Genomic DNA, 16,226 nt, shown 5'->3' on the forward strand with positions numbered 1-16,226 from the left:
CCGAGTGTTTGACGGTCTCCGTAGAGGAGTTAACTCTCCCAGCGCATGGTGTTGCATCCACAAGATTTCGAACTCGAGACCCTGCTTAAGCCACAACAGCTCGTTACCACTACTGCATACATCCGCTGGTAAAACTATTTTTACACTTAATATAAGGTGTCACAAGTATATAATCCCATTTTTGTAAGTGTTTTGCGCAAAGACAAGAAAAACTGCATGCGTTTTAAACTGTGCAGAACCCATTTCTGCATGTCAAATGGGTCAATAGCATCACAGCAGCATATGCTTCCTAGATAGAATCATATGTAGTAGTTGATTGATTGTGAGTACAAGCCAGATCATCTGTAAATTTTTGACTCAAAACCACAATTCGTATAGAATCAAATTCCAGAGTAGCTGAGGCTCAAAATGGAATACAGGGATACACATTCAAGATCAGGCAAAACCTAGCTAAAACTAGCAGGTCCAAAAATGGAGTAACCATGTTGAAGCTTGATTAAAACCGGTATGAATTGTCAGGTCCATACCTGCTCCTCATATTGTAGTTATCAAACTTCTGATTGTCATAAGCCGCTGATGTCTTCATGTCCACAGTTTTTGGTTCTGCAGCGGCAGCCCCAAAAACCACCTCTCCACTCTTATCTCGTTGGCGATGCCTTGTCCTTTCCTTCTGGCTCTTAGACCTTTCACCAGATCCATAGAATTCTGCAGAATCCTGGCGCTTTGAAGACCGGTGCTTGCTTGACAAAGAAGGATCTTTAAAGCTACTTGACTTTATCTTTGAGGGCTTCATATCTGAATATCTATCACTTGCATTGGGAGTATGGGACCGTCGAGTTTCCGAGAGAGGAGCAGGAGTGCTTTGCCTCTGAACCAACGGGGTGTCAGCTTCGTCTTCAGGCATCCTGAGAGAATCTTTTAATGGTGTGAGGCCTTTCTGCGAACCACCAGGTATGAAACGAGAGGGAATGAACTGAAGAAATGTGCTTGTCACTGCTTCAAGACCAATCTTGCATAGATCAATTACAAGCTGCCCAAAAGATGGCCATCCTGGGTCCTCTTTCACAATCTCCACAACTGGCGTGGATTTTGTGTTGCGCGAATGTTCTTTAATTTCACTCTCTAACGGTTGCTGCTAAAACAGTAATGATTAGATTAAGCGAAGAAGCAAATTTGCAAAAATTTTACCGAAACAAATAAAAATTTTGTTTTGAAGAAAATTTTGGAACTGAAGCCCATATGTTTCCTTTCCGTGAGAGAAATATATTTCAGAGAAACTGAAACATGCACTAACAGTAAGCAGAAGATGAAAAATAAATTAAAAACTGATAAATAAAATAATAATTATAAATAAAGATTTTTTTTTTAAAATCTGAGATGGGATACCAATCAATAAATTTTGATAGATTTTATGACTAGAACAAGGGTCATTATAATTTTCTACTCTCTGGACTAGTAGATCATAAGTAAAAGGTTACCATCCTCGAGAAGAAAGACGGTCCAAATCCCTGCTGAAGCATGCATGTAACATATCCTATCAAGACGGCACCAACAACCATAAGGACATCTGCCAAAATATTCAAAACTGTCAGTCTGAAAGAAGAAGTGCAATCTGAAGTAGGATTTAAACCTTTGATCAAGATCAAATATCAGATGTATATGTACCATATGCTTTATTAGGCACATAAGCCATGATTATCCTGACATTATAAAATGATTAAAATCTTCAAAGAGAAGAAAAGGCAAATGTATTCGTTCAACAGGGCGATGCAGCACACATCCAACAGTTTGTTGGAAAGCATGTCACTACCCCTTAAACTCGTAATAGCAATGAGTTGTGTTAGATACTCATATCCAAGAACTTATGTTAAGCTTACCCTCATTATCTTACCCCTCATCAACAAATATTTTTGTTTATTACCAATGGAACCTATGTGATAGATTAACATAGAAAAGAGTGATGCAAGAAATAATCTCATTGTTTTGATCAAACATGATTCCAAATGGCCCTTATCACATTGAAATCTCCCACACTTTTAGTGATTGACAACTGTGACTTTGAACAAAAAAGAAGATTAACATGACAATGTGATTTCTTTTGGAGTTCAGTTTTAGTGGCTCAATGTTTCCTGAACATTGAAATTAGGTATGAAAGTACTTAGGCATAGATTCTAGAATAGTTCAGGACACAAGCAGTATGAAAACAGAAGCTGAAGTGTTGACTGACCCACGTCAATTCCATTTCTTTGGATGATATAACCAAGATTATTATATATAACTGAAAAAAAAAGGTCCCATGGGGAATGACATGCGTTTCAGCCTCTAAGTCCTTACAGACAGATATCCCTATGTCCTACATCATGGTCTAACGGCAAATGAGATAAAGCTGCTATCCTTTCTTTCATGCAAAGTGGCTTGAACCATTGGAGGGCTGACACGTTTTGTTATGATTTCACTCTCACTATCACATCAAGCTGTCACTATAATTCAATTAAATAAACTTCCAATTTTATATCACCAAGAGTGAGATGACTGCTATTTCGATTCCTAAGATAATGACTCAATAGCAAGAAAAGTGCATATGTGCTGATGGTCGGCTTATAGGCACAGACCTTACCCACAATGCTCGTTCATGATGATACATGGACCTTCTATGTTAGCATCTTGCTTTAAAGATGTGAGTTAATGCATAATCTATGGATGAAGTAGAGGATGTGACTCATACTAGCATTAACCAGAAAGAAGAATCAGCTGTAAAAGGACGGTAATGTAATGAACGGGTGCTCGCCTAGACACTTTGTATTGTGAAGCTCTTTTCAATTAGATAACACCACAACACATATAAAAGAGTTTCATTGTTTCATATCATCAATCATCAAAATTTAGGTCTAATTGTTAAAGATTGAAGGTAAGAGAGATGAGTAAACCTGTGGAAGTGATTGAGCTGTACTGATAATTACAATCCTCCTGGTTGAGAGATATCTGCCTAAGAGCAGCATTCCCTCTATCGACAACTAGCAACGAACAAGTGGGCTGCACATATACTACATCAAAATCGTTTGAGAACATTGCATCTTCGCTGGGTCCATCCCTGTAGCCAGCAACATTTGATTTCCCACCAGCTATGGTTGTCACACCTACAAAAAGGTTGTTCATAACTTATAAAAATCCACCCAGAGGCTCTTTTCAGAGATTTTTAAGCAAAGTTCTCAATTAAAAAACATATAAAAGAAACTGAATAATAAACAGTCTATAGTCTTACTCCTATATGCAATTTAGAATTGAATACGTAAGTTGCTAACTCAAAATAATAAAACACCCATACATGCATGAGGTACATATATTCATGATTAACATATTATAACATTCCTTCTATTCAGACTCACATGCTAATAAATCAGTATAAACTTCCAACTGACTCTGAAAATTACAGAGTACACGTACCAGCTTCTCCAATTTTTCTTATGGCGTGATTCAAGGTATCAGCAACATATACATTCCCTTTATCATCCATAGTTACACCTTTTGGATGATTGAAACGAGCATCACTTGGCTTTCCATCAACATGGCCTGTATAACCCTGAAAGGATCCAGCAACCAATCTGCCCCTACTATCTGCAACAATGAAATATTCAAATAATACCAAATCAGGTAAAATGGGAAGAATCATGTTGGTCTATAGCTCGGAAGTGAATGTCCAAAATCAAATAAACACACATCACTGTGAATATAATCAACATAAGAGAGAACCATATCAAACAAAGATGAAGTTTATTCTATATTCCACACAAAACAGAAGAACCATGTATTCATCCCTTTGCACGCCAGTTTATTAAGACCAACTTTCTTCCGAAAATGGAACCAGATATTATTGAATATCATACCGTTCTGCATGCAACACTTCTTCTTAACAAATTATCGGCAGCAAAGAAACTTAAAAGCTTAAATTTCAAAATCTCAAAGAAACTACTATTAGAGAGAGAAGAGGGGAACAGTCTCAAATATAGTAAAACAGACCAAGTAAATACTGTTGCATACATTGAGACAACGGAGGTGTAATCCGGACAATGTTACTATTAACAGAGTCCACAGCAAAGAGTTCCCCATCCTCTGAAATGCGTATCTTGAATGGAACAACTCCAATGTCAGCTCCTTCCACGACAGTCTCAACTAAGTACCCACTCTCGAATTGAACAACATTCCCATCTGCAGTACAACAAAACCATATAATATACTCACACAAAACAAAACATTAATCCAAGAACAAAAATAACCAAATCACACCGAAAACAATAGTCAGTTCCTATTTACCTGATTGGGGTGTTTTGGCGGATGCCGCCCTCGTCCACTTGACAAGGGAAGACAAGTGCTTTATCAATGGCCCTGCACAAGCATCACTTAACATTTCAACCCAAACAACAACACACTTTAAGTCTATAAGTTAACAAATAATAAGAAACCCAGAAAACCCATCACATAAAAAAACAGATCACAAATAAAGATGACGAATTCAAGTGCAACAAAGAAAAAGCACAACTGGGTATCTATATCATCTACATAAAGATGCAAAGAAACACTACACTAAAACTCTTGGAAGCAAAAAATAAGAAACCCAGTAAAGCTTTGAATCAAAGAGTCACCTGCAGGAGCAGCATGGGCTTCGAATTGGAGGCCGTGAGCGACAGTGAGAGTGAGGATGGTGATGAAGAAAAGGGAGCTTCTCATTGTTGCAAACAGTGGGGTGAGAGCTACAGATTTAACTGAGTTGTGGGTTTAGAAATTCGAGAAGATCATGGCTTTTGTTTGAAGCAGTGAAGTACTGCAAGTACGATTGTTTCTTCTTCGTCTGGGTTTTTTTTTTACTGGGGAGTTTTTTCAGTGGGAGGAGTACGAGTGAGTCGGAAGAGAAGCAGTGATTCGTGTTAGTGGGTGGCAGACGACGATAATTGAAAAATGCCTAGTGCTTTTGTTTTACGACTTTTTACCTTTTCCACTTTTACACGAAACAGCAAGTTTGACAGATCAAAAGACTGTAAATTGTCTATAGCCATCGGTTTGGTGCAGCGGTAGGAAGCTCCACTGTAAATGCTGATCTGATATTTCTCATAAGGATAAATTCCTCCTGTGATAAATTGAGGAAATAATCCTGAAAATATGGTTAAAATTGACATAAGTATCAAAATGGTCTAAAATTGAGAACTTTAGATACTAAATTGTCTGTTTTCATACATCAAATACCAAATTGTCCAAATAGCCAAACATCAGGTACCATAGGAGGAATTTACCCTTCTGATAATAGACCTAATTTAATTATTTACATGTAAGAAATATTTTTATGGGAAGAACCTGTATCGTATTTGTTCTCCGACCTAAAGTGGTTGATTCATCTGTCCACTATTTTTGTAACAAAAAAAATACTATAAATTATCTTCAAATAGAAAGGATCTTTGAATAAAAGGAAGCAATAATTATTCAACACTAAAATGAAGATAATTGAAAATTAAGATATTTGTAAAAATGAGTATGCAATTACTAGAAGAGCATCGAAACTGAAAGGATCAAAATCATAAGGTTATACTAAGTACGACCGAATAATTTGTTGTTGATTCATCACTTGTTTAGATTATATAAGTTAAACTAACAGTTTGATCGGTTAGTATTTTTTTAATGCCTAAAATAAAATCACGATTCAACTTATCAATGACGTTAACCTTAATTCAATTATTTTTTTATTAATTAAATTTGTTGACGTATCACAATGTAATTATTTTTTGATGAATTGAAACTTATTCTCCATCATGCCATTCGAGTGCCGCAAAAGATGTGAATCATAATCAACATGTGATATTTTGGTGTAACAAATTTAAAAATCAATAACATTTGATCAAAATTGAATTTATATATTACATCAAGTTAAGCGTAGGATAGTTACGTACTGTATATGAGGATAAAAGACCAATTCTTGGTATCGTTTCCAATTTTATCAGATGTCCCCAAAGGGACTAAAAGACCAATTCTTGCTAAAACAAATCTACTAATAATAAAAAAGAAATCTTATTAAAAGCTCCAAAGTAGTCTTCACATATATCACCAAAAATTGAAATGGCATCAGCGTCCAGAGTTGTCAAAGTTGACTTCAAATATAAAAGCGTGTCCGATCCATAACACGTGGCGACACCTCATTGGATTGGACCTCGTGTTCACTCTTGCCCACCCTCTTATTTGTAACGCCGGCCGAATCCCCTACTTCTCACAACTCGTAGATCCAAAGCCCGACTCCGCTTCTCTCTCAGATCAAACCCAAAACCCATTTCCAGGGTTCCGACGGAGGCTCCTCCTTCCCAATTCTCAAGGTCAGTGGCAACCCTACCGATCTCAATTTCTCAGATTCTTTACAATTGCTTATCAGATCTATAATTTGATGAGTTTATTGTATTAATGTTTGGATCTTTATGATGAATCTCTATGTGCTTTGATTCCGTGATAATTAGTTGGATCGGGGCTGAATTGGTGTGTTGTGATTTGGATTAGGTTTGATTAGCGAGGACGAGCAAACATGGGAGGTGGATTTAGGGTTCTTCATTTGGTGAGGCCCTTCCTTTCGTTCTTGCCGGAAGTTCAGAGCGCCGATAGGAAAGTTCCGTTCAGAGAGAAGGTGATCTACACTGTCATCTCTCTCTTCATTTTCCTGGTGTGCAGTCAGCTCCCTCTGTATGGAATTCACTCCACTACTGGAGCAGATCCATTCTATTGGATGCGTGTTATTCTCGCGTCAAATCGGGGGACTGTTATGGAGCTGGGGGTCACTCCAATTGTTACGTCGGGGCTGGTGATGCAGCTCCTGGCTGGTTCCAAGATTATTGAGGTTGACAACAATGTGCGCGAGGATCGTGCTCTTTTGTAAGTGTATTGATGTGGTGTGTTGTGAAATTGGTGATGCATGCCGCAGAAATGGGTTTTGATTCATTTACATTGTGTTCAGTTTAGCGATTAATTGTTTACTACTGTTTTAAAAGCTGTATTAGATTGCACTCGTATGATTGGAGATGATCATGATGATGCACAGTAATTTTGATATGGACGGTACTAACTTCGGCATTGCTTTTGGTCATGGTTTTATATCTTAGTTTTTCTTATGTGCATACATGGAACATGTTGTGTAAATTCACCAATGTTTTAAGTTTTATTGGGATTCTGTACGTGTGTCCATGAACATTCTCCGCGGTATGTGTGGCTTTTGCAGTTTGTGTATATCATCCGTATGCTGATTTTTGTTTTTCGGTTTCTCTTAGAAATGGAGCACAGAAGTTATTGGGTATCCTGATAGCTATTGGTGAGGCGGTTGCATATGTTCTCTCTGGCATGTATGGTAGTGTTGGCCAACTCGGAGTTGGAAATGCCATCCTTATCATCATCCAGCTCTGCTTTGCTGGTATTATTGTGATATGTTTGGATGAGCTCCTTCAGAAGGGATATGGTCTTGGCTCTGGAATCTCTCTCTTCATTGCTACCAATATTTGGTGAGTTTCAAATCTCTTTTCTGCCTTCTTGATAAGTCAGTATGAAATTTGTTATATACGATTCAGAAGTTTGTTGGATAAATGTACTTGCTATTCAAACTAGAGTACTTCTAACAGTTGATTCATTCTTTCTCAGTGAAACTATTATCTGGAAGGCTTTCAGCCCCACCACCATCAACAGTGGGCGAGGAGCTGAGTTTGAAGGTGCAGTTATTGCCCTCTTCCATCTATTGATCACTCGAACAGATAAAGTCCGAGCACTTCGGGAGGCCTTTTACCGACAGAATCTTCCAAATGTGACCAATCTGCTTGCGACAGTCTTGATCTTCCTTATAGTCATTTACTTCCAAGGGTTCCGTGTGGTTCTGCCTGTCAGATCCAAGAATGCTCGTGGACAGCAGGGTTCTTATCCTATCAAGCTATTCTACACCTCCAACATGCCCATCATTTTGCAGTCTGCACTTGTCTCAAACCTTTACTTCATCTCCCAGGTACTGGAGTTTGTTAGTTGGATATTATATGGTCCCACTGGTGACACAACCGTAACCATGTTCTTTAATTTTGTGTGCAGTTGTTATACAGGAGGTACAGTGGAAATTTCCTAGTGAATCTTTTGGGCAAGTGGAAGGAATCTGAGTACTCAGGTGGACACTTCGTTCCTGTAGGTGGTTTAGCATACTACATCACTGCACCTTCAAGGTAATTATTTTAGTGTCTTATCCCTGATAAAAGTTAAAAGCTTGTTCTTATTTTAAATCTGATGAATATATGTGGTCTCTGATGCCTGCTTCATTGATATCTTGCAGCTTAGCTGACATGGCGGCTAATCCTTTCCACGCACTCTTCTATCTTGTCTTCATGCTTTCAGCATGTGCCCTTTTCTCAAAGACATGGATTGAAGTGTCTGGATCCTCTGCCAAGGATGTTGCCAAACAACTCAAGGTATTAAAATTCCAGCAGTTCTATATTGTTTTTGGTTTAATGATATTTCTTTGTTGCAAACTTAGGGATTTTGCAGTGTTTTAAAGTTTTTTTTTTCTTCACATTACTCCTTTTTTTTAGGGGGATCCCACATTACTATGTAGTTATTGTGACTAGTTTGGTCTCAACCTAGTTGTGTTCTGATCTCACTTTTTTTTTATGATATGGTTTCATGTCTGGAGCTTATAGAATTATTCCACTGGAGATACCTATTTATTATCCGCGCATTGACGCAACTGTTTATTTTGCAGGAACAACAAATGGTGATGCCTGGCCACCGTGAGTCAAACTTGCAGAAGGAGCTTAACCGCTATATTCCCACAGCTGCAGCCTTCGGAGGCATGTGCATTGGTGCATTGACAGTGTTGGCTGATTTCATGGGTGCAATCGGTTCTGGAACAGGGATCCTGCTTGCTGTGACAATCATCTATCAGTACTTCGAGACGTTCGAAAAAGAGAGAGCTAGCGAGCTCGGTTTCTTTGGTTTCTAGGTGCTTGTTGCTGGAAATGGTTAGTTGTGCCAATGACAATTTTGGTGTGTTGAGAGATGTAAGTAGGTTTAACAGCGAAGTTCAAGATACTAGGCTAGTCTCTTATCACTCCTTAGAATACCAAGCAATGAAATCCTCCGATAAAATAGTGTTATATGGTTGTTTTCTGTTTGCTTTTTCCCCCACTCCTGTTTCATTGTCAAGTATCATTTGGATCTATGTAACACTATCAGGTCCTATGGATCTTTATAAGTTTTATCTTTTTCAAGGACCCCTTTAAGGAACTGACCATATACTTTTCCTTCTCTTATGTGATCGCTATTTACCCTAGTAGCGTTGTATTTTCTCTACTGTGACATGAAAGGCCGAGGAATATGCATCCAGCATCCATTGGTTTGCGAACCAGTATGTACACACAATGGCATGTAAATGTTAGCCACCAACCTTTTTTTTACGCAGAGCTGGCATGTAATCAATATGCAAATATTATGCCAAAGTTGATTTGTTTGTAGACTAAAGTATTGATTATTAGTATGTAAGTTAAGCTATTGCATGTTCGTAATCATCTGATAATTAAGTTGTTATCATACATTTGTTTACTCAAACAACAATTATAGGGTAGCGCAGGGCGGGCATGAAATTTCAAATTTCAAGACCTGAGGTGAAATTGTAAAATAATGTCTTTTACACTTTAGTAAAAACTAATAAATAATCTAGTACTAAATTATGTATTTATTTATCTAAATTCAAAAAAATTAATAATTATTTCTATGCATTAATCTTTTCGAAATTACAAACGATTTAGTTTGGAAATAGAACGAGGGATATAGTTTTAATAGAATTAACAATAGAAGATAAATTTTTAATCAAGTAATCAAATCATTAAGAAAGTATTAAAGAATTCTCTCTATATAAGTGTAATATATATATATATATATATATATATATATATATATATATATATATATATATGTAAGAAAGTGGGGCTGAGGCCGCTGCTGCAGCCTCATCTCAGGTCCGGACATGGGGTAGCGGGCAGCCTTCCAAGCAGACACTTGTGGTTGTTGTTGATGACAATGTTGATATAATTCATCAAAACTAATAGATTACAACAAATATTTACTCAGGTAATACTTCCAGTTCTTATTAACATACAATTTATGTACACTATACATAGGTAGCACTGTTACGGTCATGATTATATACAGTTAACTACAAGGTAAGAATGGTGATCTCTAATCACTTGATACAAAACTCTTCAACTGAACAACATAACTTACTTCTATGGTAAATTCTATAGATATAAGATAGAAATATTGTTCATGCATGCGCTATGTGTTTTTACCCTTTTATTTAATTGAGATGGATTATATACCAGAGAATAATGGTCTCCCCCTCATCTAGGTAGCAGCCAAGACCGAAGCTATGACCCTTACTAGTCTATCTTTGCGTTCGCCGCCCTTGTTTTGTGGTGCAATACCACGGGTGCCGACAACACCACAGCGTACGATGGTGTCATCGCCGGCTTCCTTCCCACTGTCAGGGATGGTGCCAACGGTGCTAGGACCAGGTCATATGAAATTCTCTCATATTCCGAGAGTTCCAACCTTACCGCCACATCACAGCATTTATGTGCGATCTCGTCACTTTCGCAATATCGGTAAAGTCATTGAGCATCGAATCTTTGACTTTCTGGAGGTAGATAATGCGTTGTACATTTCCTTACTTTGAGTAGTGCGAGATCTTAATGAGACATAGTGCCACACCACGTCAATTCCTGGCATTAAAACCGGAATGGGAGCATTCCATATCTCCCCCTAATGACGGGAAGTATGTCTCATCAAAGTGACCGTCTGCTAATATCGCAGGATAGAGATCAATGGTTGTAGATTGAAAATATCGGACAAGTGTTGGTGATTCATAAATCATAACCAACCAGAATACTTAATCGCTTCAAGTAGACCCATTGAGATAACTACAATAGAGGCACATAAACAACTTTAACCAAATAGGTGTTTAGTAAAAGAACGTTGGGATCGTATCCAGTAACCATCTGGTACGCACTAAATGCTTGGCAAGTTGTGGGTCTGAAACGAATAAGTGTCGCTGCATGTAACATCATTACATATCCCCATGCAAAAATCGGCAGGTTAGTACCCATAACCAAGTTCGAGCTCTGCTAGATCGTGCAATGAATAAACATGAGGAATAATATGTTCAACGACGATCCCAGTAGATATGCAAAACGAAATCATCAAAGTCGTGGAGGTGAACTCTCCAACGGTATCCAATCAAATAGATTTGAGAGGATGGGAAGGGTGGTGAGCCCTTAGTATGATGATCATAGCCAAAAACTTAGCAAATGCAGCGTTCCTTGTGGAAAGCAAAGAGACGTGTGACCAACGCGTTGATGCTCTTAACCTATACCATAAAAATACCAAAAAATGTCCGCATTCGGTTGGATAAGGTCCAATAATGTCACCTTAAATACTTTGTAAGAATGGAATGTTCTCGGTTGGAGCCTTAGAAAATAAGGACTTCCTTGAAATCTAGCAAAAGAACAAGCTTTGCAAAATGAGCGATGGGCATCAGAGATTGTCATGGAGGCATTAGAAAACACGGGAGGCATCACAAGCTCCTGTGAAGGAGGGGATACCGCCAGCGACGGCCTGAATGCCATGGAGCCGCTGAGAGGGACAGGCTCGGCCTCACCGTGCATGGCACGGATAGGCACAACCTCACCTGTGTGGAGCACGGGTGAGGTGATCCTCCAATCGCTTCATGAACATAAAAAATACATGATCATGTGAATTTCAAAGAACTCGAATCATCATATCTCGTTCAAAATGACCAAAAAATGATCATGTCAAAACCGAAAAGACAGCAAAACCGAACCCATGATTCAAAGAATCGTGAGTTACATAAAACTACTGCTGCAGACAAGCAAAACTATGTCCACATGCTAACAAAGCTACTGTCTAAGCTTGAAAAAATACATGATCATGTGAATTTCAAAGAACTCGAATCATCATATCTCGTTCAAAATGACCAAAAAATGATCATGTCAAAACCGAAGAGACAGCAAAACCGAACCCATGATTCAAAGAATCTTGAGTTACATAAAACTACTGCTGCAGGCAAGCAAAACTATGTCCACATGCTAACAAAGCTACTGTCTAAGCTTGAAAAAGCTACTATCAATGAAATCTGACAGATTTATTCCTCTCCATTCTTAACACAAATATCAAGATGAAAATTCATCATTGGCATGTAGGGCCTTTGAAAACTTAGCAAGGCACGAAGATATAAAATACAATCTCTGCACGAGATCCGTAAAACAACTACTTGCGCCGTAGAACAGTGTGGGTGGTTACGCAATTAGCAAGACACTCGATTTCACGGCGGGACATACTCAAAAATAAAATTAAGTGAGTCAACGATGCGGTGAACTTCTATAAACAATACGTCGTAGGATATTGTAAGATGGGAGATTGAAACAAATGTGCAATCTCATCGAGTGTATCACATGGCAATAGAACTACACTCTTCAACATAAGAGTTGGAAAAACATGGTATTTGAGCAGTTGAATACCAAACAATTAGGTTGAAAACCATCCATTTGGTGAGGGTGGTCACCAATAATAATAAAATCGTTTGAGCTATGAAACGGCTTGGAGAAAACCGGAAAATTAACCAGAAAACCATGTCAAAATAACTCAAAACCGGGTGAAATTTGGATTGGAAAACGTGGCAATAAAAATTGCGGGAAATATGTTGGAAAAATGACGAGAAACGACGAAAAAATCATCGAAAACTCGCCGGAGTCGGCCGACGGCAGTCGGAGCTGGCCGGAAAGGAGGCTGGGGCTGCTGCCCGACAGGGGACGGTGGAAGGAACCGGATGGTGGGGCCGGAAACGCCGGCAAGTGTCCGGAAGGCGGCCAAAACGCTGGAAAACGTTCCAGAAACGCCAGAACAGAAACCGGCCAAAATGCCGATAATCCCATGGTCTAAAAACACAATGTAGTACTATTGGGTCTCATGTAACCCAAAACCGGTCAATTTAAAAACCACGTGAGTTGCAAACGTTGACCATTAATGCTAGGTTTAAAGTAAATAAAATTCTCACGAGTTCATATAAGGAATACGAGAAATTTTATTGGAGATGTCAATATTTAATACAACACAAAAAAGTTTCCAATTCCAATAGACCACTTAATCTAAAGTCGAGCAAGAATCATGGCAATGCCAACGTCATACTTGAAAAATAGTAAGCAGAAAATATAGTCAAAATAGATTGACTAATCAAAAGTCCGTAGCAACAAAATCTTGCATATCGGATCGGGCGGAGCCTTAGCCTGAGACTAAAAAAATATGCTTACTTGAGAATGGAAAAATGTTACGTTTCCATCTCCAAAATTCCCTCAAGAAATAGATACAGGTGCCAAAAATGGCATGTGTTTCTCAGATGTGGAGCATGATTCAAAGTCAACTCTGGTAATTCAACGCCATATACGTTTATTGAATCACTCTAAGTGTGTCCCATAGAATTCGTTATTTTTGAGATCTTTTGTCAGCAAATAATGCTGCTTTAAAGTAATGAATTTCAACTCAAATAAATGAGTACGTATACCTTGGGATTATCGTTTATAGATATGAGTTTAATAAAAACTCAAACATTCAACTAACAGTCGTGATGACGACGCATCCATAAGAAACGAGGGTTTTATAGGTTTCGAATGATCGAAACTATTCAAGTATGTAACCGAAATTAGAAGAGTTGTGATGTATATGGTCACAAAATAATCGATGCATATCGGCTATTCTCATGATCGCACCCAAAACAGTGGTGCACTCAGGCGACCACACGAAATCGATATATTCCCTTTAAATAATAACGTGACTCCCCCAAGACCGTCACACGAAAAACATCGACCAAGAGGGAAAACATATCCCTCTTTGGTCTCATCGACGCTATAAGAAAGGCCAGAAAATAGACATGAATAAGGCTAATAGCACCCGATAATTTATATATATATATATATATATATATATATATATATGTTCAAAAGCAGGAACGTTAAGAAAAAACATACTTGTCAGTCTGCCAAATAGACTGCATATAATTAAATTGCTCTGTAAATCGATCGTCATGCAGGAAGTTGCTTGATGAATTCCTTTCGATCTTCGTACTGATGTCATAAATTGCGTATGAGTAACGTCCGTCTCAAGCATGGATGTCATCACAGTGGTACGACAATTGATCATTTTTCCTATATGAGCACGTGAAAATTAGTTATAAACTAAACGTGCGAACAAACGATGTAATAAATCAATAGGAAAAACGAAAAGGAAAAAAATTAGAGTTAAAGGGTTATTGGGCTCGGTAGGCCAGAGGCCCAAATCCAAGGCGGGTCAACTGTTGTTGAAATCAGGCAAAACCGGTTCGGATCCGGGTCGTCTTTGAAGGTTTGGAGAAGACAGAATTATCTTCTCTTGAGCGAAGACTTTGCTTGTGGAGTTCGCGTTTCTTGCGTGAATATGCAGGAGGAGCAATTTTGAATCCTTTGATGCGGGGTCTTGCGGGGCAAAAAGAAGTTTTTGCGGAGCGAATGCGGATGAGACCCTACGGGGCTGCGTGTAGGGCATGTGCCGACAGGGAGATGCCGGTGGTGTAGAAAAAAAATTCTAGGGCTTTAAAAGTTCATGATTTTAGGGCAAAGTGCGTGATAACGTGTTTCAGGATGAAATAATTGTGTATTATTGAATGATAAGAGGACATATATATATGTATTACAAAACCACAATCCTGTAAGATTCAGAGTCTTAATGTATTACGAAGATGCTAATCTATCTCCTTACAGGAAACCTATTAGGCTAAGACACACACAAGGGTATAATAGTAATTCTCCCAGAATAATTTTTTAATACTTTAATATGGGACGAGTGTAACTACGTGTTCATCAACTTATGTTTTCGTTTCTTTCTTTTGTCATATATAACTACTCCTTTTGGGCGAATTTAACTATAGCTACACAGCATGCAATCATGCATACTAAGTTGCTTCAAAATAAAAAATACTTTTTAGTCTCGAGGACTGTAAACAAAACTAAAATCATATAGGATTTAGAGTTTTTATTTATTACGAAAATGCTAATTTATTTCTTAACATGAAACTTATTAAGCTAAAACACACATAATAGTAGAATAATAGTTCTGCCGGAATAATTTTTTAATAATTTAATATGGAACGAGTGTAACTACGTGTTCATCGGCTTATGTTTTTGTTTTTTTTTTGTTTTGTCATATATAACTACTTCTTATGGGCTAATTTAACTATAGCTACAATCATGCATATTACAAGTTGCTTCAAAATAAGAATACTTTTTAGTCTCGAGGACTGTAAACAAGTAAACTAGTCGATCATGTCTGTAACCTCATCAATCAACCCAATGTAGTCTCAATCAGTCATTATCCATTAATCACTTTTAATAAACCCCACTTCATAACCATGACAATATCCACTGATAGAAAATAATGGAAATATGACAATAGAAACAAAACTCTCACACCTCCTCTCTATTTTCTTCATTGACTAATTTGTCATTTGTAAAAGAATTTTCAATTGACAGTGCTCCAATCGGGTTACAAGATTAAATTATCACAAGGATGACAAGAAATGGTTGCTTAATTAACTAGATATGTAGCTGGCCTGAATTTGTATCATTTTTCTTTGAGTATGTAAGCCTTGATTGTCTCGGACCTAGTCGATGTATTGTAAGAGAGATCAATTCCAATAAAATGTCTGGGTCATTTTCATGGAAACTTGAGTGGGATTTGCATTTCATGATAATTAATCTAATAAAAATCAACAATGCAATACATGTTTGAATTTCAAACCGGCCATGTCAATTTACGTGTGATGAAGATCACTATGATTTAGACTTATCACCTAAACCCCAAATCTAACTACTTGTTTCTTTCTCCTGTTTTGGAGTTTGGTGTTGAACTTAGCTTAGGTTTCCAGATAAGCCAAAATCCAAAACAATGTTATGAGATTAATTTGGGATTATGAGGGATTTGAAAGACGGAAAATAAATCTGCCGACCACCATTTATGTGTATACTCATGTTATGTGTCTAATTAGTTCAATTATTATCTAAATATGAGTTAAGAAAAGAGACATGACATGAGTTTAGAAGGATGAGCACAAAGTGGGCAAATAAAAAGTGATC

General features: G+C 37.8%; 2 protein-coding genes across 3 annotated transcripts; one reads left to right on the top strand and one right to left on the bottom strand.

Annotated features, from left to right (window-relative positions):
• Nucleotides 1–219: 219 nt before the first annotated feature.
• LOC126789073 (uncharacterized) lies at nucleotides 220–4,914 on the bottom strand. 2 transcript variants are annotated; one of them, XM_050515133.1, is made up of 7 exons: nucleotides 4,641–4,914; nucleotides 4,312–4,383; nucleotides 4,039–4,206; nucleotides 3,445–3,615; nucleotides 2,928–3,137; nucleotides 1,479–1,567; nucleotides 220–1,132 (listed from the first exon to the last, which is right to left on the bottom strand). In XM_050515133.1, exons 1-7 carry the CDS (start codon nucleotides 4,723–4,725, stop codon nucleotides 497–499), a joined length of 1,431 nt encoding a protein of 476 aa, XP_050371090.1. In that variant the 5' UTR covers nucleotides 4,726–4,914; the 3' UTR covers nucleotides 220–496. The 2 variants fall into 2 exon arrangements, with proteins under 2 accessions (XP_050371090.1, XP_050371089.1); XM_050515132.1 differs by having other exon boundaries at nucleotides 220–1,135.
• Nucleotides 4,915–6,200: 1,286 nt separating this feature from the next.
• LOC126789074 (uncharacterized) lies at nucleotides 6,201–9,322 on the top strand. Its single transcript, XM_050515134.1, has 7 exons — nucleotides 6,201–6,353; nucleotides 6,532–6,900; nucleotides 7,293–7,520; nucleotides 7,657–8,011; nucleotides 8,092–8,219; nucleotides 8,327–8,462; nucleotides 8,753–9,322. The coding sequence occupies exons 2-7, from the start codon at nucleotides 6,557–6,559 to the stop codon at nucleotides 8,990–8,992; spliced, it is 1,431 nt and encodes a 476-aa protein (XP_050371091.1). The 5' UTR covers nucleotides 6,201–6,353; nucleotides 6,532–6,556; the 3' UTR covers nucleotides 8,993–9,322.
• The last annotated feature ends 6,904 nt before the right edge of the window (nucleotides 9,323–16,226 follow it).

This window comes from Argentina anserina, chromosome 3, assembly GCF_933775445.1.
Source record: "Argentina anserina chromosome 3, drPotAnse1.1, whole genome shotgun sequence".
Taxonomy (NCBI): Eukaryota; Viridiplantae; Streptophyta; class Magnoliopsida; order Rosales; family Rosaceae; genus Argentina; species Argentina anserina.